The sequence below is a fragment of the Anomaloglossus baeobatrachus genome, chromosome 11 (genome assembly GCF_048569485.1).
Source record: "Anomaloglossus baeobatrachus isolate aAnoBae1 chromosome 11, aAnoBae1.hap1, whole genome shotgun sequence".
NCBI classification, from domain to species: domain Eukaryota; kingdom Metazoa; phylum Chordata; class Amphibia; order Anura; family Aromobatidae; genus Anomaloglossus; species Anomaloglossus baeobatrachus.
In genome coordinates, this window is record NC_134363.1 from 28,301,529 (window position 1) to 28,328,605 (window position 27,077).

Sequence of the window (27,077 nt, forward strand, 5' to 3'; positions counted from 1 at the left end):
TAATTTTGGATTCTGTAAGCTTACAAAGCACTATACAGCGAGCGGCTCATCTCACTCCAGCCGGATTTATATTAATACTAGTTTTAGTTGCATTGTCTGGGATAGTAACTAAGTGTCTCTTTTCCTCTCTGTCTCTGTCTGCCTCCCTCTCTGTCTGTCTTCCTCTCTCTCTCTCTGTATGTGGCTCTGTGTGTGTGTCTCTGTGTCTGTATCTCGGTCTCTGTGTGTCTGTGTCTCTGTGTGTCTTTGTCTCTGTGTGTCTATGTGTGTGTTTGTTTCTGTGTCTCTGTCTTGTGTGTCTTTGTCTCTGTGTGTCTCTATCTATGCGTGTCTCTATGTGTGTGTCTGTCTGTGTGTCTCTGTCTTTGTGTATCTGGGTGTGTCTCTGTTTCTGTGTCTGTCTCTGTGTTTGTGTATATCTTTGTGTGTCTCTGTGTCTGTATGTGTCTGTGCATGTGTCTCTGTATGTCTTTGCTTGTGTGTGTCTTTGTGTGTCTCTGTGTGCCTGTCTCTGTGTGTCTCTGTCTTTGTGTGTCTTTGTTTCTGTGTGTGGTTCTCTGTGTCTGTTTCTGTGTCTCTGTATCAGTCTCTGTCTTTGTGTATATCACAAAGACATACACTTTGTGTGTGTTTCTGTCTGTGTGTCTCTATGTGTGTTTCTGTCTGTGTGTCTTTGTCTGTCTGTATGTTTGTCTCTCTTTGTGTGTATCTCTGTCTGTGTGTCTCTGTCTCTGTGTGTTTATGTCTCTGTGTGTTTGTCTGTCTCTGTGTGTCTATGTGTGTGTATGTCCCTATGTGTTTCTCTCTCTGTATGTCTCTGTCTGTGTGTCTCTGTGTGTGTGTCTATCTCTGTGTCTGTCTATATTTACTGATATATTACTTCACACAGAAGCTTCTTATACTAAGAATGTCCTTCGTTTCCTATAGCAACCAATCACAGCTCCTATTAATGACCTGTAGCTCCTAGCTCCATTGACATTAATGTAAGCAGGTTTTTGGTGAATAACTGTAGAGCGTGGGGTTAAATTTTCCCCTCAAAACATAGTCTATGATGTTCCCTGAGTCAAATGAGGTGATTGTAAATGTGACGGTGCGGATTCCTTTAGTGGACATACACACACACATACACTCAGCGTTATATATTAGATAAAGTCCCCCATAATGTAATGTGGAGATAAATGTGATTACAGGACCTCTCTGATGTGTTTCATTGTCCCCTCTGTCAGTAATCAGTAATGTGTGTAGAGGGTATTACAATACTCACCAGTCGCCATCCTCTGCCGTTTCCAGCGCGGCTCCAGTCTACTCCACCATCATGTGACCGCAGTTCTGTCCTGCCGGATCACTCAGCGTCTTCTGTGTGGAGCGGAGGACACTTTTCAGTGTTAGTCTATGAGAGTCAGAACAAGGCAAGGAAAGATGGAAACAGCAAAAGACGGTGACTGGTCAGTAATGTAATATAATCTCTACACACATTACTGATTGCTGACAGAGGAGACAAGGAAAAAAGTTTTAAAAAATAAATAAAAGCTGCAGTTTTCCTTTAATAAAATGACAAGACTTTTACTGCACAGACACGATGATTACATGATTATCTGTATAATTATTATTATTTACTTTTCTTGTAGGTGAATCCTCAAAATGGATCCTGACGATTATATTTATATTGATGTTTATAATCTGACCACATATAACACAACTCTGGAAGATGACGACCGGTAAGTTTATATTCCTAATTCTTCATTTCTCTGAGATATCAGTGCAGACTCCATTCTCATCTATAGCCGAGCCTCCGCCCCGATTACATCAATATTCATAGGGATAAATCAGCTCCACCTGCAGCGCCATTATTCCTAACACAATGATGGAAACTCGGGTTAACCCATTAAACTCCTCAAATGTCAGTGTTGACCATCGGCATCTCACCCCAATACTTGTGAAAAACTGAAACAAGGACAAATCATTAGGCGCTCTCCACCCGCCATGGAAAATTGTGACCACGTCTATAGCCACACCCCACTGCACCACCAAGTTACTATTTACTTTTACCCCTGCAGGAGGAGTTGTCAGAGGGGTTGTGGTGGTGAGGGACCCGAGGGGCAGCCGATGTCACACAGCCTTTCCTGGTACATGCACACATTCAAGAACCTCTTAAAAAAGAAGTGTATTTGGTTATTTTGGAACTAAATGATTGCCATGATATAAAGGGAACCTGTCACCTACTCACCTGTGGGGCTTTTTTTTATGTAGCAGTGGTGAGTGCCGTTAGTTACTGTGCCGCCCCCACGCCTGTAGCAGCCGGGCCGCTCGGATCCAGACCCGCTGTGTGTGGCTCGAGGGATCCTTTGGACCCGGGGGTCACGTGGACATGCCAAATGAAAAGGGGGACGTAGTTATACGGGCTTGGCCGTACTCAGTTCGTGATGCCACCCACGGTGTGTGGTGAAGTGGGACACCACCGCTGTTGTTGTGGAACGCCCGGGGGAGATGGAGTGGCAGCTGGATGTTAACCCCTCCTTGGGTAGGGATGGTTGCCCCAGGGCCCAGTGTCTCTGTGCAGGGTATGGCGATGACAAGGGCTTGCGTGCCCAGACGTACCAGGGGATGTTTGGTTACTCACAATTGAATGAATCACACAAGTATTTTGGTAAACCAAGGTGCTGGTGGCCGGCCGCAACGGCCGGTTCTACTCTGGTCCCCCACCCGGGCTGGTGGTCGCCGTCTTTCCCCTCTACACTGTGTTTGCTTGTGTTGGACTTCACAGTATGGAATGCAGGAGTCCGCTCCCGGCTTGTTGTGGACCTGAGGAGCCGTGCTCGTCTGACGCTGACCCGTGGGATCTACAGGCCCTGGCGGTGGCCCTATGCCTCTCTGTGGGTAGTTGTCTACTTTTCGGGACTTAGGTTGGGACAGGACCTATAATCCTGCCCTCAATCAGTTCATTAGCTAGGCCGTTGGTCCCGGTCCTGGCTTCAGGGTCCGAGTACCCCCTCTGTGCATGGTTTCCGGGTCGGGTCTCTGGTGTCGGTACCGGTGGGCTCCAACCCTGTCCCGGTCCACCTCGGAACTCCGGATGCCGTCTTCCCATCGCCTGCTGACGGAGACCACCGTCTGCCTCCTAGCCAAGGTACCAGGGCTCCGACCCTGGCACCATTCAACTTGAGCTTCTTCTCCTGCTGGGGCTACACCTAGCCCCCAGCCTCCACTCCTCTCAACTTGAACTCCAACTCGTACTACTTGTTTTCCTGCCCCGGGCTGTCTAGACCCCTAGGTGGGCGTTCCCTACCGCCTGGTTCTGCCCACTGGTGTGCCTGTCTTGCCCTGAGGGAGGTGACTAGGGTTTCAGGTTGGCTGTATGGAACCCTGTGAGGGAAGGTGTTATGCGGGGGCCTACACTGTGTGACCACCTGGCGGCGCCAGGGCGTCACAGTTACAATCTTCAGTAGAGTTGAGCAATATTCGATTCGAATGGTTTGCCAATTTCAAATTCAAGTGATTTTGGGCGGTGTTCGAGTCGTTCGACAAACTCGAACAATTTGCTTCAAGTTCGGCAGTTCGAGTTACGTTCAATAACGGTTCGATCACCAAAAAGCGTAGCTAGCTACTAGCTGGCTTTTCACTGTAATACTGTGAGTCACTGTGAATCATGATATTATCAAAATTCAGCATATAGTGTGCGGGGGGACGGGGTTTAGATCAGTGCTGCTGAGTGCTGAAAGAATGGTGATCGCCATTTTCCCCATCGCCGCCATTATCTCTCTGCTGCGGGTGGGTGACAGTCACCGCTCCCGCTCCCGCTGCTGCTGTGTGCGCTATAGACATACAGTGCAATCTACACAGCGCTTTAGGGATTAGGGACTACTTGTAATTTCATCCCTTTTCAGGGCTACATTACAGTTGTTCATAGCCATTGTTGCTAGGCAGGTCTGTGCCAGCGCTGTGCAGGGGTTTATATCACAGTGTCTGGCTACATCAGCTCAGACACTTCAGGGATATTACGTGAGGGTTCCTCTGCTGACAATTTTGCTATACCACCTCTGCATTGTACACCACATCTCCATTGTTGCTACGCAATTTTACTTGAAAAAAGTGCAAGCAATTTTATGGGCATACTTTCATTATCTGGAATACTACGTTAGGGTTTCTTTGCTGTCAAGCAAGATACACCACCTGTGCATTTGAAAAGCACCTGTCCATTGTTGCTACGCAATTTTACTTGCAAAAAGTGCAGGCAGTTTTAGGGGCATACTTTCATTATCTTGGATACTACGTTAGGGGTCCTCTGCTGACAATTTTGCTATACCACCACTGCATTGTACACCACATCTCAATTGTTGCTATGCAAGTTTACTTGCCAAAAGTGCTGACACTTTTAGGGGCATACTAAAATTGTCTGGGATACTAACTTAAGCGGGCTTTACACACTGCGACATCGCTAAAGCGGAGTCGTTGGGGTCACGGAATTTGTGACGCACATCCGGCCGCATTAGCGATGCCGTTGCGTGTGACACCGATAAGCGATTTTGCATCGTTGCAAAAACGTGCAAAATCGCTAATCGGCGACATGGGGTCCATTCTCAAATATCGTTACTGCAGCAGTAACGAAGTTGTTCCTCGTTCCTGCGGCAGCACACATCGCTGCGTGTGACGCCGCAGGAACGAGGAAGCTCCCCTTACCTGCCTCCCGGCTGCTATGCAGAAGGAAGGAGGTGGGCGGGATGTTACGTCCCGCTCATCTCCGCCCCTCCGCTGCTATTGGGCGGCGGTTCAGTGACGTTTCAGTGACGTCTCTGTGACGCCGCACGGACCGCCCCCTTAGAAAGGAGGCGGTTCGCCGGTCACAGCGACGTCGCCGGACAGGTGAGTATGTGTGATTGCTCTGGGCGATGATGTGCGGCACGGGCAGCGATATGCCCGTGTCGCGCAACAGATGGGGGCGGGTACCCACACTAGCGATATCGGGACCGATATCGCAGTGTGTAAAGTAGCCTTTAGGGTTCCTCTGCTGTCAAGCAAGGTACACCAACTGTGCATTCTACACACCTGTCAATTTTTGCTGCGCAATTTTAATTGCAAAAAGTTCTGCCATTTTTAGGGCCATATTTTCATTGTCTGGGATAGTCAGTGTTGGTTCTTCAGCTGTCAATAAAGCTAGACCACCTCTGCATTGTACACCACCTCTCCATTTTTGCTACTACATTTTAAGTGTCCAATTTGTTCACAAACAAAATGAGTGGCAAAAGGACAGATGCTGGTGGAAAGGGCAATAGGCGTGTTGGAAAGGGAAAAAAAGTTTGTGTCCGTGGGGAAGGTGGTAAAGCTACAGTAACATCTGCTGAAGAAAGGCAATCTTCCAGCAAAAGTAAGATGTCTACTACTTTCCATGAACAATCTGATAGGATCCCTTTTTTACGGAACCGAACAACTCTAACAAAGGTAGATGATGCACAAAAAAAGCAGATGCTTGAATGGATCTCAAGTGCTCCATCAAGTGGCCTCTCCTCCACCTCAACTTCAACATCCAAAAAACTCCAGTCCTCTGAGTTGTCACCACAATCGCCCTTGATTTCTACCAGCTCTCAAGTCTCGACCCGCCCTGCAGAGTATGGGATAACAGAGATGAGTCTGCAGAGCTGTTCAGTCACACTATAGCCTGGGAATCAGAGGTTTGCTCCCAAGCTATAGTGAGTCCAGACCAGGAAATGATCTGCAGTGATGGCCAGAAGCTTTGTGAGTCAGATTCAGGCCCTGATGAAAAAGTTTCTGAGTATAATGTAGACCCTCATTCCCAAACTTTTACTCCTCTTGGTGGAGACAATGAGGAACATACTGATGACGATGAGACTCAGATACCTGATTGGAATGACAACTTAACTATTCAGTCAGGGCAGGAAGAGGTTAGGTCTGAGGATGAGGGGAGTGCAAACACACAGGTTGATGATGAGGTTGTAGATCCCACTTACTGTCAACCCACAGTCAGGCACTCGAGGAGGTCAGCAGAGGCGGTGGAGGAGGATGTGTGGCGCCCCTGACATGGTCAGGCACCACTGAATACTGCACCCATGCTGGGTCAGTACAAACAGGTAATAATAAAGGCTGAGTAAAGTATGTACACACAGGCACAATTTAACCAGGTCACACACACACATTAGAGGGGAACCCTGGGCAGACCCAGGAGGGGACGTGGCCTCCACATCTCAGTTAGTGTGGTGCTGTAGGGAAGCTGGGAGAGGAGTTGTGCAGTTGCAGTCAGAGGAGTAGGAGTGGAGCAGCCGAGTCTGAAGTGTGGACGCAGAAGAGCAGAACACTGGTCAGACCCTGCACGTGCAGTGGCTGTTGGCGGGGGAGAACATTACCACACGGTCAGACTGACAGGCACCCGAAGAAAGAGAGGTCCCTAGAGCCAGAAATCCATTTAGTGGTCTGCTAAATCCTACCGGTGGGGTGGACTAGAGGTCCCACACCAACCAACACAGAGCCCGAGCATCAGCAGCATTGAGGGGGCCCATAAGGAGGATCGAGCCTGGAGCCATCTTGTCCTTGGTCCACGCTGCCAGCAAACGGGTCAGAAAGGGGAGAAAACGCAGCTGTGACTTCCCTGGATGAATCCCAAGGTACTTAAATGTCAGGGGTTGTCCGATACAAAAGAAGTGCTAGGAAGGCGAGTCAGCAGTCACCCCTACACAAGCCTGAAGGATACCTGTTTTTTCGTGGTTCATCGCAGTATCGCCCGGGTTGCCTCACTCTACCAGCAACAGTGAGTAAACAGATTGAAAGACATCTCTGCCTGAGACTCTGTTATTCTGCGACCTGTGATTCTATATACACGCGTACACCCGAGCCCCTGGTGCCCTCCTCATTCTCGGGAGGCCACACCATCTAACTGCAATTATCATCAGCCCCAGATGCTTGTTAAATTGCAGTGGTGGTCCCTCATCACCCTGACCGCAAAACCGAGAGTGGCGTCATGACACAGAAGTAAGCGATCTGACATACCTGATGCCAGAGGTGTCCCCAAAAGGCGTCCCCACAGCATCCCGGAGGCGGCCGATGCGGCGCTGTGGCGGGTGACTCAGATGCAACTGACGACGAGGTTAGCTTGCGTCTTCCTGGACACAGATGGAGTACTGGAAGCATGTCAACAACTGCATCCTCAGCCACAACTCTGCCACTGAGCACAAGTCGGGGTTGCTCTGCAGGTCGCATGAACTCTAAGCCTTGCCTAGCCTGGTCCTTTTTTGACATCGCAAAGGATCTCCCAACTCATGTAATCTGTAAGATTTGTCGCCAATCTATAACTAGAGGCCAAAACCTCACTAGTTTGACTACTTCGTCCATGAATAACAAGCATAAGTCCCAGTGGGAAGCTCACTGTGCTACAATGCGGCCTAGCGGAGCGGGCCAACGACCGTCTGACCCTTCAAGTGCATCCGCACGCTCTTCATCCTCTATGACTGTGGGGATAGCAGTCACACATGCTTTGCGACTCAAACATTACACCTCTTTAACCGCAACAGGCAGTGTGATTGGCAGGTCGTCAGTTGTTTTGGAAGGGGAAACAGCTGCTGGTGTAGAGCTCTCTCAGACATCGAGAGCACCACCTTTGGATGAAGGCAACATTATGTCTCCGCCTGCACTTTCCTCAAAGACGAGCAGTTTTCATGGGACACCCTACTCAACGCCATCTCAGCACTGCAGCCAGCCCTCGGTCCCTCAGATGTGGACAAATAAAAGACCATTTCCTCCTAGACATGACAAAGCTAAGAGGTTGACTTTCACCCTCTGCAAGCTGTTGGCTACCGAAATGCTGTCTTTCCGCCTGGTGGACACAGAGGATTTTCGAGACCTTATGTCTGTCGCTGTGCCCCAGTACCTGATGCCCAGTCGCCACTACTTCTCCAAGAAAGGTGTGCCTGCGCTACACCAGCATGTCGCACACAACATCACCGCTTCCTTGAGAAACTCTGTGTGTGACAGGGTGCATTTCACCACAGATACTTGGACCAGTAAGCATGGGCAGGGGCGTTACATGTCACTGACTGGGCACTAGGTAACTATGATGAGAGATGGAGAAGGGTCTGCTGTACAAGTCTTGCCGTCCCCACGAGTTGTTCGTCAATCCTCTGTATGTAGAAGTTCCTCCACTGCTTCTGAATCCTCAACCTCGTCTGGGTCCTCCACCTCTGCCCAAAGCCTGTCTGGTCAGGCCACCCGCGTTGTAACTGCGCACAAGGAATCCCGCACACCTCCTTACTATGCTGACAGCAGAGTGCAATGGCATCAGGCGGTCTTTACGTTGAAATGTCTGGGAAATAAGAGTCACACAGCTGCCCAGTTGTGGTCAGCTCTGGAGACTGAGTTTCGTCAATGGTTGTCTCCACTCAACCTGCAGCCAGGGAAGGTCGTGTGCGACAATGCTGCAAACCTGGGTGCGGCCCTTCACCGGGGCAAGGTGACACACGTGCCTTGTATGGCTCACGTGTTGAACCTTGTTGTCCAGCAATTTTTAACCCACTGTCCCGGCCTAGATGGGCTTCTGCACAGGGCACAGTCACTATCTGCTCACTTCCGCCGTTCAAACGGCGCAGCTGATCGACTTGCATCGCTCCAGAAGTCTTTCGGCCTGCCGGTTCACTGCCTGAAATGCGATGTGCCAACACGCTGGAATTCGACTCTTCATATGTTGCAGCAACTGTGGCAGCACCGCCGAGCCCTGGTTCAATACGTTATGATGTATAGCCTGGGCCAACGAGATGCAGAGGTGGGGCAGCTCACGCTGATGGAGTGGTCTCAGATCAAGGACCTATGCACCCTTCTGCAGTTTCGACATGGCGTCGAAGATGTTTAGCGCTGACAATGCCATTATCAGCATGACAATTCCAGTCATTTACATGCTGGAGCACACTCTAAACACTATTCGGAGTCAAGTGGTGGGACAAGAGGAAGGGGAGGAAGTACAGGAGGATTCATATGCAGAAGGGATACCAGGATCTACAAGGTCCAGACGTTCAGCATCACCAGGGCGGCAGGCATGGCACGGTGGGGGAAAGGGATTAACAAGGGCGCATGGTAGCAGCCAAACTGTTGAGGAAGGTGCAGGAGAACATGAAGAAATGGAGGACGAACTGTGCATGGACATGGAAGACTCAGCGGATGAGGGAGACCTTGATCAAATTTCGGTTATTCGAGGTTGGGGGGAGAGGTCAGAGGAAGAAAGCACGATTATCACCTCACCGCCACAAACACAGCAAGGACTTGGTCCGCATGAATGCACAAGACACATGAGCGCCTTCTTGCTGCACTACCTCCAACATGACCCTCGTATTGTCCGAATCAGAAGTAATGCTGACTACTGGGTTGCCACACTCTTAGATCCCCGGTACAAGTCCAAATTTGGCGAAATAATTCCAGCCATAGAAAGGGACACATATATGCAGGAGTATCAGCAGAAGCTGTTATGCAATCATAGCTCGGCTTTTCCAATAAACACCAGTGGTGCACGGAGTGAATCTCACAGTTGTAACTTGCCAACCATGGGACTGTCTCGACATCAACAGTCTAACCGTACCAGCAACACCGTATCTGGTGGTAACACCAATTTTATGGAATCGTTTCATGATTTTTTAGATCATCCTTTGCAAGGCCACAAAAAACAAGAAGTCTGACACATAGTCAACAGCTGGAGAGGATGATACAGGAGTATCTCCAAATGAACATCGATGCCATGACTTTGCAACTGGAGCCTTGCTCATTTTGGGCTTCCAATCTTGAGAAATGGCCTGAGCTTTCCACTTACGCCTTGGAGATCTTGTCATGTCCCGCAGCCAGCATTGTCTCAGAACGTGTCTTCAGTGCTGCTGGGTGTGTGCTGACAGATAAGCGCACGCGTCTGTCCAGTGACAATGTGGACAGACTAACGTTCATCAAGATGAACAAGTTATGGATCTGCAAGGACTTTACTACCCCTGTGTCATCCTGGGGAGAGTAAATGCTTGTGGATTTGGAATGTGCTTGATGCAAATCAACAGGTCAAGTTTGCAACTGGGGGACAAGTGATGCCACTTAAGTGGAGTTTGTGGCCCAATTTTTGGAAAAAAAGGAGACTCTGGTTGGAGTTCCCTTGCTGTGTTTTACATGATTTTAGAAGGGCGTGCCATGCCTATATCTATGTCTCCTCCTCCTTTTACTCGTCCAGCTCTTTTCTTTCAGCATGAGTATATGTCCTTGTCACTTTTCCATGTGTTTGTGGTGTCTTGTGAGTTGTTTGTCACCTTTTGGACACCTTAGAAGGTGTTTTCTATGTGTTTGTATGTGTTTATGTTTGCCTGCCATTGTTTTCAATGGGGTTTGTAGGGGTTCGTCGAACGTTCGCTGAATGAAGCCGTCGTTCGACGAACCGAACCGAACTCCAACACTAGGGGGGTGGCTCAACACTAATCTTCCGTTTTCTTGTTATTCTCCTGTATTGGCTTTTTATAGCTGAGCACTAGTGATGAGCGAGCACTTAAATGCTCAAGTGCTCGTAACTAAAATCAAGCAGGTCGGACGCTCGGACGGGCTCGACTCGAGTAACAAGCATAATGGAAGTCAATGGGAAACTGGAGCATTTAACATTAGGCATCAGAAGTATTTTGGATTTATGTTGCAGCAGCTAGATTATAAATGTCTGCAAACTGTACATTTTTATTTCAGAAAATAAAATATGGAGCCCTGAAAACAACTTTATTTTAAAGGGAATCTGTCACCAGGTATTTGCCTCCTAATCTGAGAGCAGCATAATGTAGAGACAGAGATCCTGATTCCAGTGATGTGTCACTTACTGGACTGCTTAGTGAAGTTGATAAAGTCACTGTTTAATCAACAGGAGATTATCATTACAGATCTACTTGGTGTGCTGCAGGTAGTCCACCATATTCATGATCTCTGTATAACTGCTAGATCTGCAGCAGACAAAACATTGATTTCATCAAAATGACAGAAAACAGGTCAGTAAGTGACACATTGCAGGAATCAGGGTCTCTGCCTCTACATTATGCTGCTTTCAGGGTAGCAAAAACCTGGTGACAGATTCCCTTTAATAGGGACTAGAATAGAATTAGCCCTGGAAAGGACTTTTGGTTTTACGTTGCAGCAGCAAGGACTACAAGTAAATAACCCCTGCCGTACACTATCCCTTCTCCAGCAGCTCACCCTACACTGTTTGCAGGGTTGAGTGTGCTGAGCTTGGTGATTGTGGAAACGAGAAGTTACTTTCAGGATACAGCAGGAAGGAACAAGACCAGACTAGGTTTAACTGCAAACTCTTTATAGCTCGAAAAGGGGAAACGGGAAGTGAAACTAATATGGAAAGCAAATCTCAACATCTCTAAATGTACAGACGCCTGGTACTAAACCAGAATCAGTGTGCTGGCCTAGGGACCCGTTTTCAATAGGACAGGAACAATTTACCTAACCGGGAACTCCAGGGAAGAACTATGAGGTGTAAATCACTGAGTGTATTAAGAAGCTATCCCTGGACCAGCACACCAATTAACAATCTTAAAGGGGTTGTTCACCCATATTTTTTATTGTCTAGATCGATATTATATTGAGAAACAATGTTTCTCTCAAATACCTTGTGTTGTCAATAGTGCCTGTGAGAGGCGCTATTGCAGACCGCTGTTCCCCGTCCAGTGACGTACCCGTCAAATGCTGCCCCGTCACATCCGTGCAGCCGGCTACAGTCTTCCAGACTCTGAGCTGTGAGCGGTGTTTCACTGCTGTCACAGCCCATTTGCTCCCTCCTCCTCCCTCCTAGCACGGCGCATCTCCTGCTCCCTGCTCCCTCCTCCCTCCTAGCACAGCACGGCGCGTCTCCTGCTCCCCCCTCCCTCCTCCCTCCTAGCACAGCACGGCGCATCTCCTGCTCCCCCCCTCCCTCCTCCCTCCTCCCTCCTAGCACAGCACGGCGCATCTCCTGCTCCCTCCTCCCTCCTAGCACGGCGCATCTCCTGCTCCCTCCTCCCTCCTCCCTCCTAGCACAGCACGGCGCGTCTCCTGCTCCCCCCTCCCTCCTCCCTCCTAGCACAGCGCATCTCCTGCTCCCCCCCTCCCTCCTCCCTCCTCTCTCCTAGCCCAGCACGGCGCGTCTCCTGCTCCCTCCTCCCTCCTAGCACGGCGCGTCTCCTGCTCCCCCCCTCCCTCCTCCCTCCTCCCTCCTCCCTCCTAGCACAGCACGGCACGTCTCCTGCTCCCCCCCTCCCTCCTCCCTCCTAGCACAGCACGGCGCGTCTCCTGCTCCCTCCTCCCTCCTAGCACGGCGCGTCTCCTGCTCCCCCCCTCCCTCCTCCCTCCTCCCTCCTAGCACAGCACGGGGCATCTCCTGCTCCCTCCTCCCTACTAGCACGGCGCGTCTCCTGCTCCTCCCTCCTCCCTCCTAGCACAGCACGGCGTGTCTCCTGCTCCCCCCTCCCTCCTCCCTCCTCGCAGAACGCTGCAAGCAAGAGACGTGCTGTGAGGGAGGAGGGAGGAGGAGCAGGGAGCAGATGGGCTCAGAATGTAGCCGGCTGCACGGATGTGACGAGGCAGCATTGGACGGGTACGTCACTGGACGGGGAGCAGCGGTCTGCAATAGCGCCTCTCACAGGCACTATTGACAACACAAGGTATTTGAGAGAAACATTGTTTCTCAATATAATATCGATCTAGACAATAAAAAATATGGGTGAACCATCCCTTTAACTAAATCTCTGTTCCCCCTCCCTTCCCCCACACATATGAACAAACAGGAAAGTACCCCAGGGTTAAACAGCTGCTAGCAGAAATACACAATCAACAAGGTTCAGTACTGCAGCGGTGACTGCTACGGCAGGATCAAGATTGGCAGGCAATCCCCGCATGTTTAGTGGTTGGAAATTAGCTGCGAAACATGAGGAGCAGGGACTAAAGAGTAACACTCGATCATCCGCGATATGCGATTAAGCACGGGGCGTGCTCAAGCACTCTGATGCTCGATCGAGTACACAGCAGTGCCGAGCACACTCGCACATCACTATTGACCACCACACATTCTGCTTTTGGGTATTATTTTTGGTAAATTTTAGTGATGAGCGAGTACTAAAAAGCTCGGGTGCTCGAAGCTCGGGCCGAGCATCCCAAGATACTCGTGTACTCGGGCCGAGCAACGAGCCCAATGTTATCCTATGGGAGACCCGAGTATTTTTGTGAAATGACCCCCCGGCAGCATGGAGAAACCCTAAAAATGTCACAAAAGTCTCAGAAGAGTGCTCAAATGACATGGCAACAGCATGGGGAAGACCCCTTGAAGCATTTATCACTCAAAAGTCACAGCTGTGAACAATTTTGTCCGCGTTTTACGCCATTTTTACGGACTCACCAGAAAACCTTCCAAAATGACCCCAAAATGATTTTTCATGGCAGAAATGTTAAGGGCACATACCCAATAGTGAGATAGAGCTGGTGTATGTTACTTTTTGAGATTAATACATGAAAGATTTTACGTGAAAACATTGTGTGGCACTCCGATGTCCCTGAGAAGAGACGTACATGAAGGCCTCTTGAGTCTAATGTGCCCATTTTGAGGAAGTGAGTCTTTGTAGTATTTTCCTTTGCCAGGGCAGTCCAAAATTGTGAGGTTCACCAATGCCCCTGCATAGAGACGTGCATGACGGCCTGGAAACCTGAAGTGCCCATTGTAAGGAAGTGGGTCTATTGTAGTATAGCCCTTTGGCAGGGCAGCCAAAAATTGGGAGGCTCCACGTTGTCCCTGGATAGAGACGTGCATGAGGGCCTGGAAACCTGAAGTGCCCATTGTAAGGAAGTGGGTCTATTGTAGTATAGCCCTTTGGCAGGGCAGCCAAAAATTGGGAGGCTCCACGTTGTCCCTGGATAGAGACGTGCATGAGGGCCTGGAAACCTGAAGTGCCCATTGTAAGGAAGTGGGTCTATTGTAGTATAGCCCTTTGGCAGGGCAGCCAAAAATTGGGAGGCTCCACGTTGTCCCTGGATAGAGACGTGCATGAGGGCCTGGAAACCTGAAGTGCCCATTGTAAGGAAGTGGGTCTATTGTAGTATAGCCCTTTGGCAGGGCAGCCAAAAATTGGGAGGCTCCACGTTGTCCCTGGATAGAGACGTGCATGAGGGCCTGGAAACCTGAAGTGCCCATTGTAAGGAAGTGGGTCTATTGTAGTATAGCCCTTTGGCAGGGCAGCCAAAAATTGGGAGGCTCCACGTTGTCCCTGGATAGAGACGTGCATGAGGGCCTGGAAACCTGAAGTGCCCATTGTAAGGAAGTGGGTCTATTGTAGTATAGCCCTTTGGCAGGGCAGCCAAAAATTGGGAGGCTCCACGTTGTCCCTGGATAGAGACGTGCATGAGGGCCTGGAAACCTGAAGTGCCCATTGTAAGGAAGTGGGTCTATTGTAGTATAGCCCTTTGGCAGGGCAGCCAAAAATTGGGAGGCTCCACGTTGTCCCTGGATAGAGACGTGCATGAGGGCCTGGAAACCTGAAGTGCCCATTGTAAGGAAGTGGGTCTATTGTAGTATAGCCCTTTGGCAGGGCAGCCAAAAATTGGGAGGCTCCACGTTGTCCCTGGATAGAGACCTGTTAGGTTCTTAGTGCCTCCGTGCTTGCATTTAAAAACCGCACGTGTGTGCCTGTTGGTGGCAGCTTTCCGCTGCACTTGTGTGCATTTTGCAAAAACTTGGATATAACGCACAAGTCTAGTGAATACACATCAGCACAGCATTGCAAAATGCGCAAGGGCGTTGTCAACGAACAAGGAAGTGGACGTGATGGTGGTGCAGGCAGAGACCGAGGTCGTGTGCAAGCTCTAATTTCGCCACAACAAAGGGCCACATCTACTCGCTCGCACGTCCTGTCCCAAATTCTTGGGGACCGCAGCAGTACACCGCTCTTGAACCAAGACCAGTGTCAACAGGTTGTTAGTTGGATAGCGGATAATGCTTCCAGTCAGATTGACACCACCACAAACACTCTGTCTTCCACACGGTCAAGTGTCAGTAGCCGTGATACTGCACCGCACATTTTGGAACCTGATCCTCCTTCCTACCACCAGGCCGAGTACACGTCCACGGACATTACTGATCCCACACTTGGACACTCGGAAGAGCTGTTCGTTCACGTTTCCATTCACACATTCTGGCCTCTCGCCAGCTCCTGTTGAAGTGGGTCATGAGGAGATCGTATGTACAGATGCCCAAATATTTCAGCAGCCATTTTCTCACGAAGTTGGCAACGTGTCTCAACAAGGGGTGGACGATGATGAGACACAATTGTCAGGAAGTCAGGAGGAGCAGGGTGCGGAAGACGAAGACGACGTGGTGGCTGATCAAGTAACTGACCCAACCTGGCAGGAGGATATGCAGAGCGAGGACAGCAGTGCACAGGGGGAGGGAGACGTAGCATCCCAACAGGCAGTAAGAAGCAGGGTGGTGGCCCCAGGCAGACGTCAGGCAACTGTTCCCCGGAACAACACGACACAAGGTGCCTGTACAAATGTTAGGTCTTCCCGAGTCTGGCAGTTTTTTAAGTTGGCTCCAGATGATTCTAAAAAGGCCATTTGCAACACCTGCCGTGCCAGCATCAGCAGGGGTACCAAAACTAGCAGCCTGACCACCACCAGAATGATCAGGCACATGTCAGCCAAGCACCCGACTTTGTGGGATGTACAACAGAGTCGAGGAGCAGTGCTAGCTGATGTCACTGCTACATCTTCGCTTGTTGTGCATGCGAGCCAATCCCCTGTCCATGCTGCCCGCGAACAAGCCTCCTCCGGCCCTGCACCTCTGCGTTGCCCACGCAGAAATAACACCATCATCAAGCACGTCCTTGTCCCAGCGCAGCGTTCAGTTATCCATTCAGCAAACCTTTGAACGCAGGCGCAAATACACTGACAACGCCCCACATGCCACACTTCTAAATGCTAACATTTCGCGACTGCTTGCGCTGGAAATGTTGCCTTTTAGGCTGGTTGAGACAGAAGCATTCCGCGACCTGATGGTGGCAGCTGTCCCACGTTACTCGGTCCCCAGCCGCCACTATTTCTCCCGGTGTGCCGTCCCCGCATTGCATAACCACGTGTCACAAAACATCACACGTGCCCTGAACAACGCTGTTTCACCCAAAGTCCACCTAACCACAGGCACGTGGACAAGTGCATGTGGGCAAGGCCGCTACATCTCGTTGACGTCACACTGGGTTAATATTGTGGAAGCTGGGACCCAGTCTGAGCGAGGGACGGAACACGTCCTTCCCACACCAAGGTTTGCAGGCCCTACCTCAGTCAGTGTTTCACCCACACTCTACAGCTCCGGAATGTCATGCTCCTCAGCCTCCTCCTCCTCCTGCGCATCCTCATCCACTTTACCCTCCACACCAGTCCCAAGCTGGAATTGTCGCGGGCGGAGGAGGGGACGCTGCGCTCTCCCACTGCTCGGGTCCGGCTGCCGCTGCTCTACGGCTGCTGCTGTTCGGTGGCTCGAGCGATGGCCGGATCCCGGAGGCTCGAGCGGCGCTCCTCGCCCGTGAGTGAAAAGGGGTGGTTTGGGTTTTGGGGATATTGTCCGTGACGCCACCCACGGTTGTGGTGATTGTGTGGACACCACCGCTGCTCTGGACGGGTATCTCGGGAGCCTGTGACAGGGAGCAGCTTTGTTGTTATTTCTCCCCTCCGTGGGTAGGGGGGTTGGTTGTCCCGGGGCCCGGTGATGGGGTAGAGATGGATGACAGGCGGGTAGCGGGGCCTGATGAGGTGCAGGGTCGCAGGGGCAGCGCTGTGCCGCACGGCACGGAGGTACTCACTCAGCCCAATGATGATGACACAGTTCACGGTAAAACAAGTGGCTGGATGGACGGGTCCCTCGGACGGCTGCGGTTGTTCCTCCCTGCAGGTTAGTGATGACTGTCTCTCCCTGCACCTAAGTTCAGTGTTGGTAGTGATGGTTTCCCACCGGTAACCCGCTCCCCGACCTGGATATGGGCCGGAGGAGACCCTTTTGCCCACAGGCGCTGGCCCTGGGAGACGGTTGCCCTTGGCGGTGGCGGTGGCGGTGTCTCCCCTTCACGGTTGGACGGTTGCCTTCTATCGTGACTTGGCTGTTTGGAAACCCTGAGGTCCCCTTCACTAACGGATTTGGCAAATTCACGGCGACACCAAGCCTTGCCGGGATCCGAAAGGCCCCTGCCAATGGTGCTGTCTTCTCTTTGTATACCGGTCCGGTACGGCCGGGTCACCACCCGTCCACGGTCCTTACGGCAGACTCCAATCGGCCTCCACTGCAGACGGTCACCACATCCTGCCAACCTTGCTGTCCTGTCCGGGCCACACACCCGGACCAACTTCAGGCTCTTTGCTGTCACTTTTCTCCTCTCTACTACTTTCCTCCTTCCACTTCCTTAGCTTAACTCTCACTGCCTGTGTTTTCCCTCCTCCTTGGTGAGTGGAGACCAACCGCCTGGCTCCACACCCTGGTGTGGACAACAGCCCCTGGGGAAGGCAACAAGGATTTTGTGTTTTGACTATGATATGCCTGCAGGGAGTGTGGGGTGTGTAAGTGTTGTGCTCTGTGGCCCCTGGCTTGTCCAGGGCGACACAGAAGCACTGCAGCACTTCCTCGGCGAAGCGGCAACAGGCAGTGCTGAAGCTAATCTGCATAGGTGACAAACCCCACAATGCAGAAGAGGTGTGGACAGCTCTGAAACAGCAGGCAGATCACTGGCTCACACCTCTGAACCTAAAGCCAGGAAAGGTTGTGTGTGACAATGGCCGGAACCTGGTGGCGGCTTTGAGGCGAGGCCAGCTGACACATGTTCCATGCGTGGCCCATGTGCTCAACCTCGTGGTTCAGCGGTTTCTAAAGTCATACCCAGAGCTGTCTGATCTGCTGGTAAAAGTTCGCCGCCTGTCTGTACATTTTCGAAAGTCACCTACTGCTTCAGCCGGCCTTGCCGGCTTTCAGCGCCTTTTGCATCTTCCGGCTCACAGACTGGTGTGTGATGTCCCCACGCGTTGGAATTCAACTCTGCACATGTTGGTCAGGATATGTGAGCAGAAGAGGGCAGTTGTTGAGTACCTGCATCACCTAAGCCGTAGGGAAATGGGTCAAACTCCACACATAACACCTGAGGAGTGGAGATGGATGTCCGACCTATGTACCATCCGCCAAAACTTTGAGGACTCCACCAAGATGGTGAGCGTCACCATACCACTTCTCTGCCTTCTAAAATGGTCTCTGCTCAAAAAACAACCATGATGCATTTCAGGCGGAGCGCGATGAGTTTGAGCAAGAAACAGTAGTGGGTGTGGGTGATAACACACAGCCCAGCCTCGTCTCATCACAACGTGCAGTGGAGGACTATGACGAGGAGGAGGATGAAGACATGGAGCAACTCTCTGGCCAAATTGAGGATATGACATGCAGTCATATCCTCGGTTCAGCGTGGCTGGCCAGAGGACAGGGTAGATGAGGAGGAGGAGGAGGAGGAGGAGGAGGAGGACAGCATGTTCAGTCATCGTGTTGGTCAGGATACTGAAGTGATGGCTGTTAAGAGTCTGGCACACATGGCTGACTTTATGGTAAGCTGCCTGTCTCGTGACCCTCGCGTTAAGAACATCTTTGCCGACAATCATTACTGGTTGGTAACACTGTTACACCCACGCTACAAGGAGAACTTTATGTCTCTTATTCCCGAGGCGAAGAGGTCAGGCAAAATGCAGCAGTTCCAGAAGGCCATAGTCACGGAAGTAGGCAAAGCATTCCCCTCACAAAACGCTAGCGGCATAGGTCAGGAATCAGTGGACAACCAAGGCGTACAGCCGAGAGGGGCACAAGTCCAATACGCCAGAGGTAGGGGAACAGTCTTTAAGATGTGGGACAGTTTTCTCAGGCCCTCACATACCACAGCCCCTGAGGTGCGGGGTAGTGCCACAAAAAATCCTAAGTTTGCCCAGATGCTCAAGGAGTACCTTGCAGATCAAACAACTGTACTCCGACATTCCTCTGTGCCTTACAATTAATGGGTATCCAAGCTGGACACGTGGCATGAATTGGCTCTCTACGCCTTCGAAGTCCTGGCATGCCCTGCCGCTAGCGTTTTGTCAGAGCGTGTTTTTAGTGCCGCAGGTGGAATCATTACAGATAAACGCACCTGCCTGTCAACTGTAAATGCTGACAGGCTGACTCTGATCAAGATGAACAAGGGTTGGATTGGGCCAGACTTCACCACACCACCAGCAAATGAGAGCGGAATTTAAAGTTTGCCATGTACCTACACTCACCCATGGGTACACACTTCTGGACTTTGGCTAATCGCTGGACTGCTCCTCCTTCTCCTCATGCGCCATCATGATGACCGTTACAATAGTTAGGCCGTTGTTTCAGGTATACCCCCAGTGGTAAATTTTTTCGACCATTCTTTCAGAATGGACATTACAACGACAGGCGACCCGCTCCTTTGCAATGGGAACAATGTTTTGAGGCCCTTATGCACATCTCTATCCAGGGACAATGTGGAGCCTGACGCTGCCACCGACTGCAACACACACGTGCGGTTTTTAAATGCAAGCACGGACGCAATAAGAACCTAACAGGTTTTTAGGAGCGACAATTACTGAGAAGTCTGACACTATCAGCCACTGCTGACTGACGTGTATTATACACTAGACTTGTGCGTTATATAATAGTTTGTGCAAAACGTGCACCTGTACGCTGCCACCGACAGACACACACGTGCTGTTTTTAAATGCAAGCACGGACGCAATAAGAACCTAACAGGTTTTTAGGAGCGACAATTACTGAGAAGTCTGACACTATCTGGACTGTTTTAGACTGTGTACACCAGCCCCAGATATGATGAAGGCTGGTATACGGTCACCACTAGGAATGGCTATATACCCTGCCTGCCTGCCTGCCTGTATACTGCTACAATAGTCCTGACAAGGACTCTTCTGGTCACTAGCCTGTATTCCGACCTGGCTATACCCTGCCTGTATATAGCAACAATAGTCCTGAGAAGGACTCTACTACTGTACTCCGACCTGGCTATACCCTGCCTGCCTGTATACAACTATAATAGTCCTGAGAAGGACTTCTGGTCACACTGTTTGCAGCCCTGCTCCGGAACTAACTATAAAGGGCCACAAACCTTTCCCTGAATCAGCGACACTCTCCCTGCACTGACTGTCTGGATAGCTGTGAGCAGAGCACAGCGCGCCGGCCGGTATAAAGGCTCGGTCACGCTGTGCAGGCCGGCCAATCACTGCAATTCCACAACTAACAGGGCTGTGGCATTGCAGTGGTCTGCCAGCCAATCCCTGCATGAGGGCTGGCTCTCAAAAGAGCGCCAACATGCAGGGATGAAGACCACGAGTACAGCACGAGTATCGCGAGATTACTCGGTCCCCGCCGAGCAGCCCGAGTACAGCGATACTCGTGCGAGTACCGAGTAGTTACAAGCATGCTCGCTCATCACTAGTAAATTTGAAATATTCCTTTCCTCGAATAGTGAAGTGGATAAGTGATGAGCGAGTGTAATCGTTACTATTCACTACTTGCATGAATAGTACAGTATTCGGGTTACTCGTTATATTGCAAGTTTTTGTGTACTCGCCTCGCAGTATTCGGATGTTTCACCCAGCAGGTTTGGTGCCTGATTTGCAGCCACTAAACAAGCTGGGCTTCTTAACCAATCACAGTAATGCCACAGCCATCTTGGTTGTGGCATTACTGTGATTAGCTGGCCACGTAGCGTCATAAGGTCTATAAAAGCATCCGGAGTCAGTGATGTCTCAGCATAGGGACAGAGCGAGAAACTGCTAGGGATAGTGCTTAGGCTTCTTAACAAAACAGCCCTTTTCAGCTCTACCTGCAGTGTATACTAGGTCAATGTAGTGTAGGGAGGGGGAGATTTTCGAGTAGGGACAGAGTTTAAAGGAGCATGTCTTTACCTCCATAGTACCAGAATACAATAGGTCTTTTAAAAACTGCAACCACTGAACAAGTTGACAGTACAGGAAGGGAGAGATTGTGGGTTAGGTAGGGATAAGTTAAACTGTACTTCCAGTGTCCATATAAGAACATTTTGGGCTGCGCCTTGTTTAAAAGTAGTGGTCCTTTTTTCCCCACTATTTTAGGGGTAACAGCTTGGCTTGTGCTGTCCACATCAGCCACATTAATTCATTGCTTGTGGGCTTGCCAAATACAAAGCAGTACTAGCATTTTGTGCTGCCTGGTACAAAGTACTCACTGGTACTTTATCCACAATATTTTTGCGGTCAAAGTTTGCTTGTCTTGGGCCATCATCATCTCCAAATATTTCACCAAAACCCAAAAAGACAAAAATGCCAGTTGTGAAGGGAAAGAGACGTTGACGTGGGCGTGGCATTGTCAGTGGAGGGCAACAAGACACTGAGTCTGTGTCAGGTCAGCAGAAGCTTGATGCATCCACTATTTTCCTTACCAAATTTCCCGGTCTGGAATGTAAATGTGTGTGGAAGCCAGAAGTGCGAGAGCAGATTCTGTCTTGGATGGCAGGCCTCTTCATATTTCTCAAGCAGCAACAAATCTTCCATGATGACACAGTTTACTGTGGATACACAGAAGGCTGGTCCATCCAATCCTCAACCTGGACCTCCTTCCTCCCCCCATCATCAGTCACAGGATACACATGACTCCAAGCTTGGCCACTCTGAGGATCTGTTTTTGAACCTATCCTTTGGTTGGCTCTGGTCTCTCACCGTGCAGCATTGAAGAGGGATATGAGGCAGTGGCATGCGTTGATGCGCCAGTATTTGAGAAACTACGGCAGGAAGAAAGCCAGTTTGAGGAACCTGATTTACTGTCTCCATGGGTGGAGGCTGATGATGATGAGACACAGTTGCCATCAAGTCAACCTACAATCTCAACTGGCAAGGAGGATGAGATGCAGATGAGGTGGTCAATGATGAGTCCACTAATCCGACTTGGACCGTTGACATGCATAGCCAGCACAGCAACACAGAGGAAGATGGATATATGTGCCGCCCCCGTGCTCAGCAGCCTGCCGCTGCTCGGGCCCGGACTCTCCGGTGGGTGGCTTGAGGGTCTCCGGACCCGGGGGTCAATGCGGACACCACGAATAAAAGGGGATGTTTGGAATTGCGGATGTATTGGTACGGCTAGGCCGCAGTAAAGTTCGTTACACCAACCACGGTGTCGTGAAGGTGAACACCACCGCTACAGTTATGGGGCACCTGGGCGAGATGTTGTGCAGCAAGTTGTTAACCCCTCCGTTGGCAGGGATGGTGACCCCGGGACCCGATGGGCTTTTGGTTGGTGCAGGGAACCGGGCGGCCGCAGGGTGCAGGTGTACTCACTCAGAATAAGATACACGAGTCTCTGGTAAACTAAGATGATGGTGGTCGGTGCCCGCAGCCGGCTGCGTTCTGGTTCCCCTACCCGGCTGGTGCTCTCTGCCTTTCTCCTGCACCTTTTTGTAATGGTGGACTGCCTGTGCTTGCAACTCCAGGAGTCCGCTCCCCCGCTGGATGTGGCCTAAGGAGCCCTTTTGCCCGCAGATACTGGCCCGTGGGATCTCTGAGCCGTGGCGGTGGCCTTTTATCCCCCTCGTTGGGCTGTTGTCTTCTATTAGGGACTTTGGGTGGGAAAGGACCTCTAGTCCTGACAGCAATCAGTTAATTAGCTCAGTCCAGTAGCTTCTGGACCTCGCTTCAGGGTCTGAGTACCCCCACTGGTGCTCTGGTTTCAGAGTCAGTTCCCCGGGTCAGTACCGGTGGGCCACTACCCTGTCCTGGTCCACCACGGTTCCACCGAGCCGTCTTCCCAGCTCCTGCAGACAGAGGCCTCTGTCTGCCTCCTAGCCAGAGGTACCAGGGCTCTTATCCTGGCACCCGTCAGTTAGTTGCAGACCTGACACACAGGCCTGCTTCCACTTTACTACTCCTCCACTAACAGACTCCTAACTGAACTGACTGTGTTCCCGCCCCTGGGCTGACTAGACTCCTCGGTGGGCGTCTTCCAACCTCCTGGTTCCGCCCCCTGGTGTGTCTGTCTAGCCCTGGGGGAGGTGACTAGGGTTTAATGTTTGGCTGTGTGTTACCTGTGAGGGACTAGTGTTATGCGAAGCCCTAACTGTGACTACCTGGACCGGCCAGGGCGTCCCATCCCCCCTTAGTAAAACACAGACCATCCGCGGGCTGTCCGACCACCACCGATTTATTTTTGTTAACTGAAAAAGATAAAACACATATTTACAATTATAATAACATTTTTACAATTGAAGCATAAGTATTTCTTCCCTTAACGGGAGGCTGGTCACTTAAACAGTACAATAAAACACTTTTATTAATAACTGGGATGGGACCGGGTCCAGTTCAGCTTGCCCCCCACCCCAGAAAACCTCACCTTGATGCTGCCTCTAAAAACTGGCAGCATCCCTTTTCCCAAGTCCAGGAAAAGGGAACGGGTCCGGGTAGTGCCCAAACGGGTCGGGTACAAAGTTCCATACCCGGAAGTCACTTTCAGAGGCCCCACGTCCAGGGGACCCCTGACCCAGAGGGTTGTCACCGGTTTCCGTGGTGACGGGACCTCGGCCAACTCCACCGCAGGCCCTTCCTCCAACCAGCCTCTCCGGAGACTGTGACATGCTTAAACGGGAGGTCAGGGATTATTTACAAGGCCCATAAAGTTTTGGGTTGGCCTGCAAGTTCTCGACCATGTCTCTTTAAATGGTTATAAACTTGTTAAAGTGGGAACATCAACAGGGTCCCAATGGGGACTTGCAGAAGGGTAGCCGAGAACCGATACCTTTTACTTAGAATCAGGTGAACATCTCGGTTGATTGGCAGTCACTCATTCATTCATCTATTTACACAATCAATCAATAGTACCCCTAAATTGCGGTCTCCCTGTATCTGAGTGGGGGCTGACCGAAATTGGGACGTGTGGACCTTCTGGGCCCAATACTCTCGTGTGTGTACCAAATGAGAGCCCGGCCGGGGTGGCTGCCAGTGGATCTGGAATTGGACGTGGAGGTGCCTGAAACTCTTTCCCCCACTGCCAACTGGGATGCCAAACGACAGAAGCAGTACCGGCAGATTCAGGAGTATGTGGAAGGGAATCTGCGTCAAAACCGAGAGAGGCAGGAACAACGCTTCAACAAATGGGCTCACGCTACCCCTTTTGGACCCGGAGATGTGGTGCTGAAGCGTAAAAGAAGGACGCACAAGCTTGATGACCAGTGGGAGAGGACCCCCTACGTCATACAGCCTACTGGGTGGGAGGACAAGAAGACCTATCTGATTAGTCGCGACCAGGGGAGAACCACGGCCACTGTTTCCAGGGACCACCTGAAGAAGTGCCCAGAGCCCCTAAAGTTGGTAGAAGAAGTTCCCACTCCTGCGCTGAGCGTGGAGAAGAAGAAAGAGGTTATCCACACCGTGATGGGTGATTTCCCAGCGGACTGGCCTATGCAGAATGGGGCGGTGATAGTTCCCGTCATCATGTTCCCACAACCTGTGGAAGATGTGCAGCCAGAGGAGTCAGTCAGCAATCCACCAGAACGAGTGCTCAGGGATGCACCTACACCACGCCCCTGCAGGTGTCTACCAGCCATACCCGACACGCGGGGACAGTAACCTGTAGCCCCCTCTCTCCCGCCTACTCCACATGAAAGTATTGGGCCCAAAAGGTCCACACGCCCCAATTTCGGGCAGCCCCCACTCAGATACAGGGAGACCGCAATCTAAGGGTGTTGTATGTTGATTGTGTGAATGAATGCCAATTAACTGAACTCTCATCAGATTCAGAAAGTTAAAAGATAGCGGTTCCCGGCTATCATACCGCCGTCCCCGTTGGGACCCTGTTGATCCCCGTTTAGTTCTTTAAATAAAGACAAGGCTGAGAACTGGCAGACCACCCAAAAACTTTTGGGCTTTGTAAATAGCCCCGGACCACCCTTTTCATTGTCCCGCAGCCTCCGGAGAGGCTGGTTGGAGGAAGGGCCTGCGGTGGAGTAGGCCGAGGTCCCGTCACCAAACCAGGTAGTCACAAATAGGGCCCCGCACAACACCAGTCCCACACCAGGCAACATCAGCCAATCTTTTAAACCCTAGTCACCTCCCTTAGGACCTGAGGACACACCAGTGGGCCGGACCAGGTGGTTGGGAACGCCCACCTAGGGATCTAGAAGGCCAAGGGTGGGACAAAACATCAGTTACAGTTAAGTCTGAGTGAGGAGTCTGTTAGTGGAGGTGTAGTAAAGTAGAAGCAGGCCTGTGTGTCAGGTCTGCAGCTAACTGACAGGTGCCAGGGTAGGAGCCCTGGTACCTCTGGCTAGGAGGCATACAGAGGCCTCTGTCTGCAGGAGCCGGGAAGACGGCTCGGTGGAACCGTGGTGGACCAGGACAGGGTAGTGGCCCGCTGGTACCGACCCGGGGAACGGAATCGGAAACCGGAGCACCAGGGGGGTACTCAGACCCTGAAGCGAGGTCCAGAAGCTACTGGACTGAGTTAATTTACTGATTGCGGTCTGGACTTGAGGTCCTTTCCCATCCAAAGTCCCGACTGAAGACAACAGCCCAACGAGGGGGATAAGCAGCCACTGCCACGGCTCAGAGATCCCACGGGCCAGCGTCTGCGGGCAAAAGGGCTCCTTAGCCACATCAAGCCGGGGAATGGACTTCCGAAGTTGCAAGTTCAGGTAGTCCGACATCACAAACAGGTACAGGAGAAAGGCAGAGACCACCAGCCGGGTGGGGGACCAGACTGCAGCCGGCTTGGGCACCGACCACCATCATCTTGGTTTACCAAAGACTCGAGTGCTTCATTCCAATAGTGAGTACACCAGTGCCCTCTGGCTGCCCATCTCCTTGCACCGCCAAACCAAATCCCCAACAGGTCCCGGGGCCACCATCCCTGCCCACGGAGGGGTTAACAACTTGCTGCATACCATCTCCCCCGGGTGCCCCGTCACAGCAGAGGTGGTGCACACCTTCACCACATCCCGTGGGTGGCGTCATAAACTCTAAATGGCTCCGGCTGTACCAAAACGTCCCCAAACTGCAAAAACACCCTTTTTGGGAGAGGAGTGCCCGCAGGGCCCCTGGGTCCGGAGACCCTCAAGCCACCCACTGGAAGTCCAGATCCGAGCGGCTCAGCTGCCGCCGAGCACGGGGCGGCACACAAGCACTATCTTGCTGCCGTCAAATTCACTGTGTACACGGACAATAACCCATTGACTCACCTGGATACAGCGAATCTGGGAGCCTTGGAACAGCGATGGTTTGCAAGGTTAGCAAATTATGATTTTATCATAAAATACAGGGCTGGCCGCAAGAACACTAACGCTGATGCACTGTCCAGGATGCCTCATCTGTTTGATGACGGGAGAGACGAAGATGACCTGTAGGAGATTCAATTGCCTGCATTCCATCAGCCCGTTCCCAGAGAGCGGCCTCGACCATATGCCCTTCAACAAGAAATTACCTGTGATCCCTTGCCTCATCACGGTTGGCAGGAAGCCCATGATGGGGACCCTGCAATCAGATTAGTTAAGGCTAAGTTCACATTTCCGTTGATTTGTATCAGTCACATGCGTCGCTTGACGCATGTGACTGATGCGCTGTTCAACGCTGTACAACGGATGACAAAGAACAGAATTCTTTGTCGGATCCCGTTGTGTGCGGGGGGCGGAGTTCGGGGGCAGAGCCGAGCGGGGGGCGGGGCCAGGCGCTGAGGATGTCAGTGGAAGTGCTGCGGTCTGCATGGCTGGGGACAGGTGAGTGTATCTGTGAGTGAGTGAGTGTGTGTATGTGCATGTATGTATGTATGTATGTATGTATGTATGTGTGTGCACATGCAAAGTGCGGGAGGGGGCGGAGCCGAGTGGGGGGCGGGGCCAGGCGCTGAGGATGTCAGTAGAAGTGCTGCGGTCTGCATGGCTGGGGACAGGTGAGTGTATGTGTGAGTGAGTGTGTGTATGTGCATGTATGTATGTATGTGTGTGTGTGTGTGTGTGTGTGCACATGCAAAGTGCGGGAGGGGGCGGAGCCGAGCAGGG

At 51.4% G+C, this 27,077-nt stretch overlaps 1 protein-coding gene across 2 annotated transcripts in view; it reads left to right on the forward strand.

Annotated features, from left to right (window-relative positions):
• The window catches only part of LOC142257263 (C5a anaphylatoxin chemotactic receptor 1-like), a 128,282-nt gene that overhangs the window by 2,720 nt on the left and 98,485 nt on the right, over nt 1-27,077 (forward strand). For both annotated transcript variants that reach the window (XM_075329428.1, XM_075329429.1), the window contains one exon: nt 1,629-1,718. In XM_075329428.1, coding sequence (XP_075185543.1) covers nt 1,642-1,718 — 77 coding nt within the window. In that variant the 5' untranslated portion in view covers nt 1,629-1,641. The remainder of the gene's footprint in view (nt 1-1,628; nt 1,719-27,077) is intronic.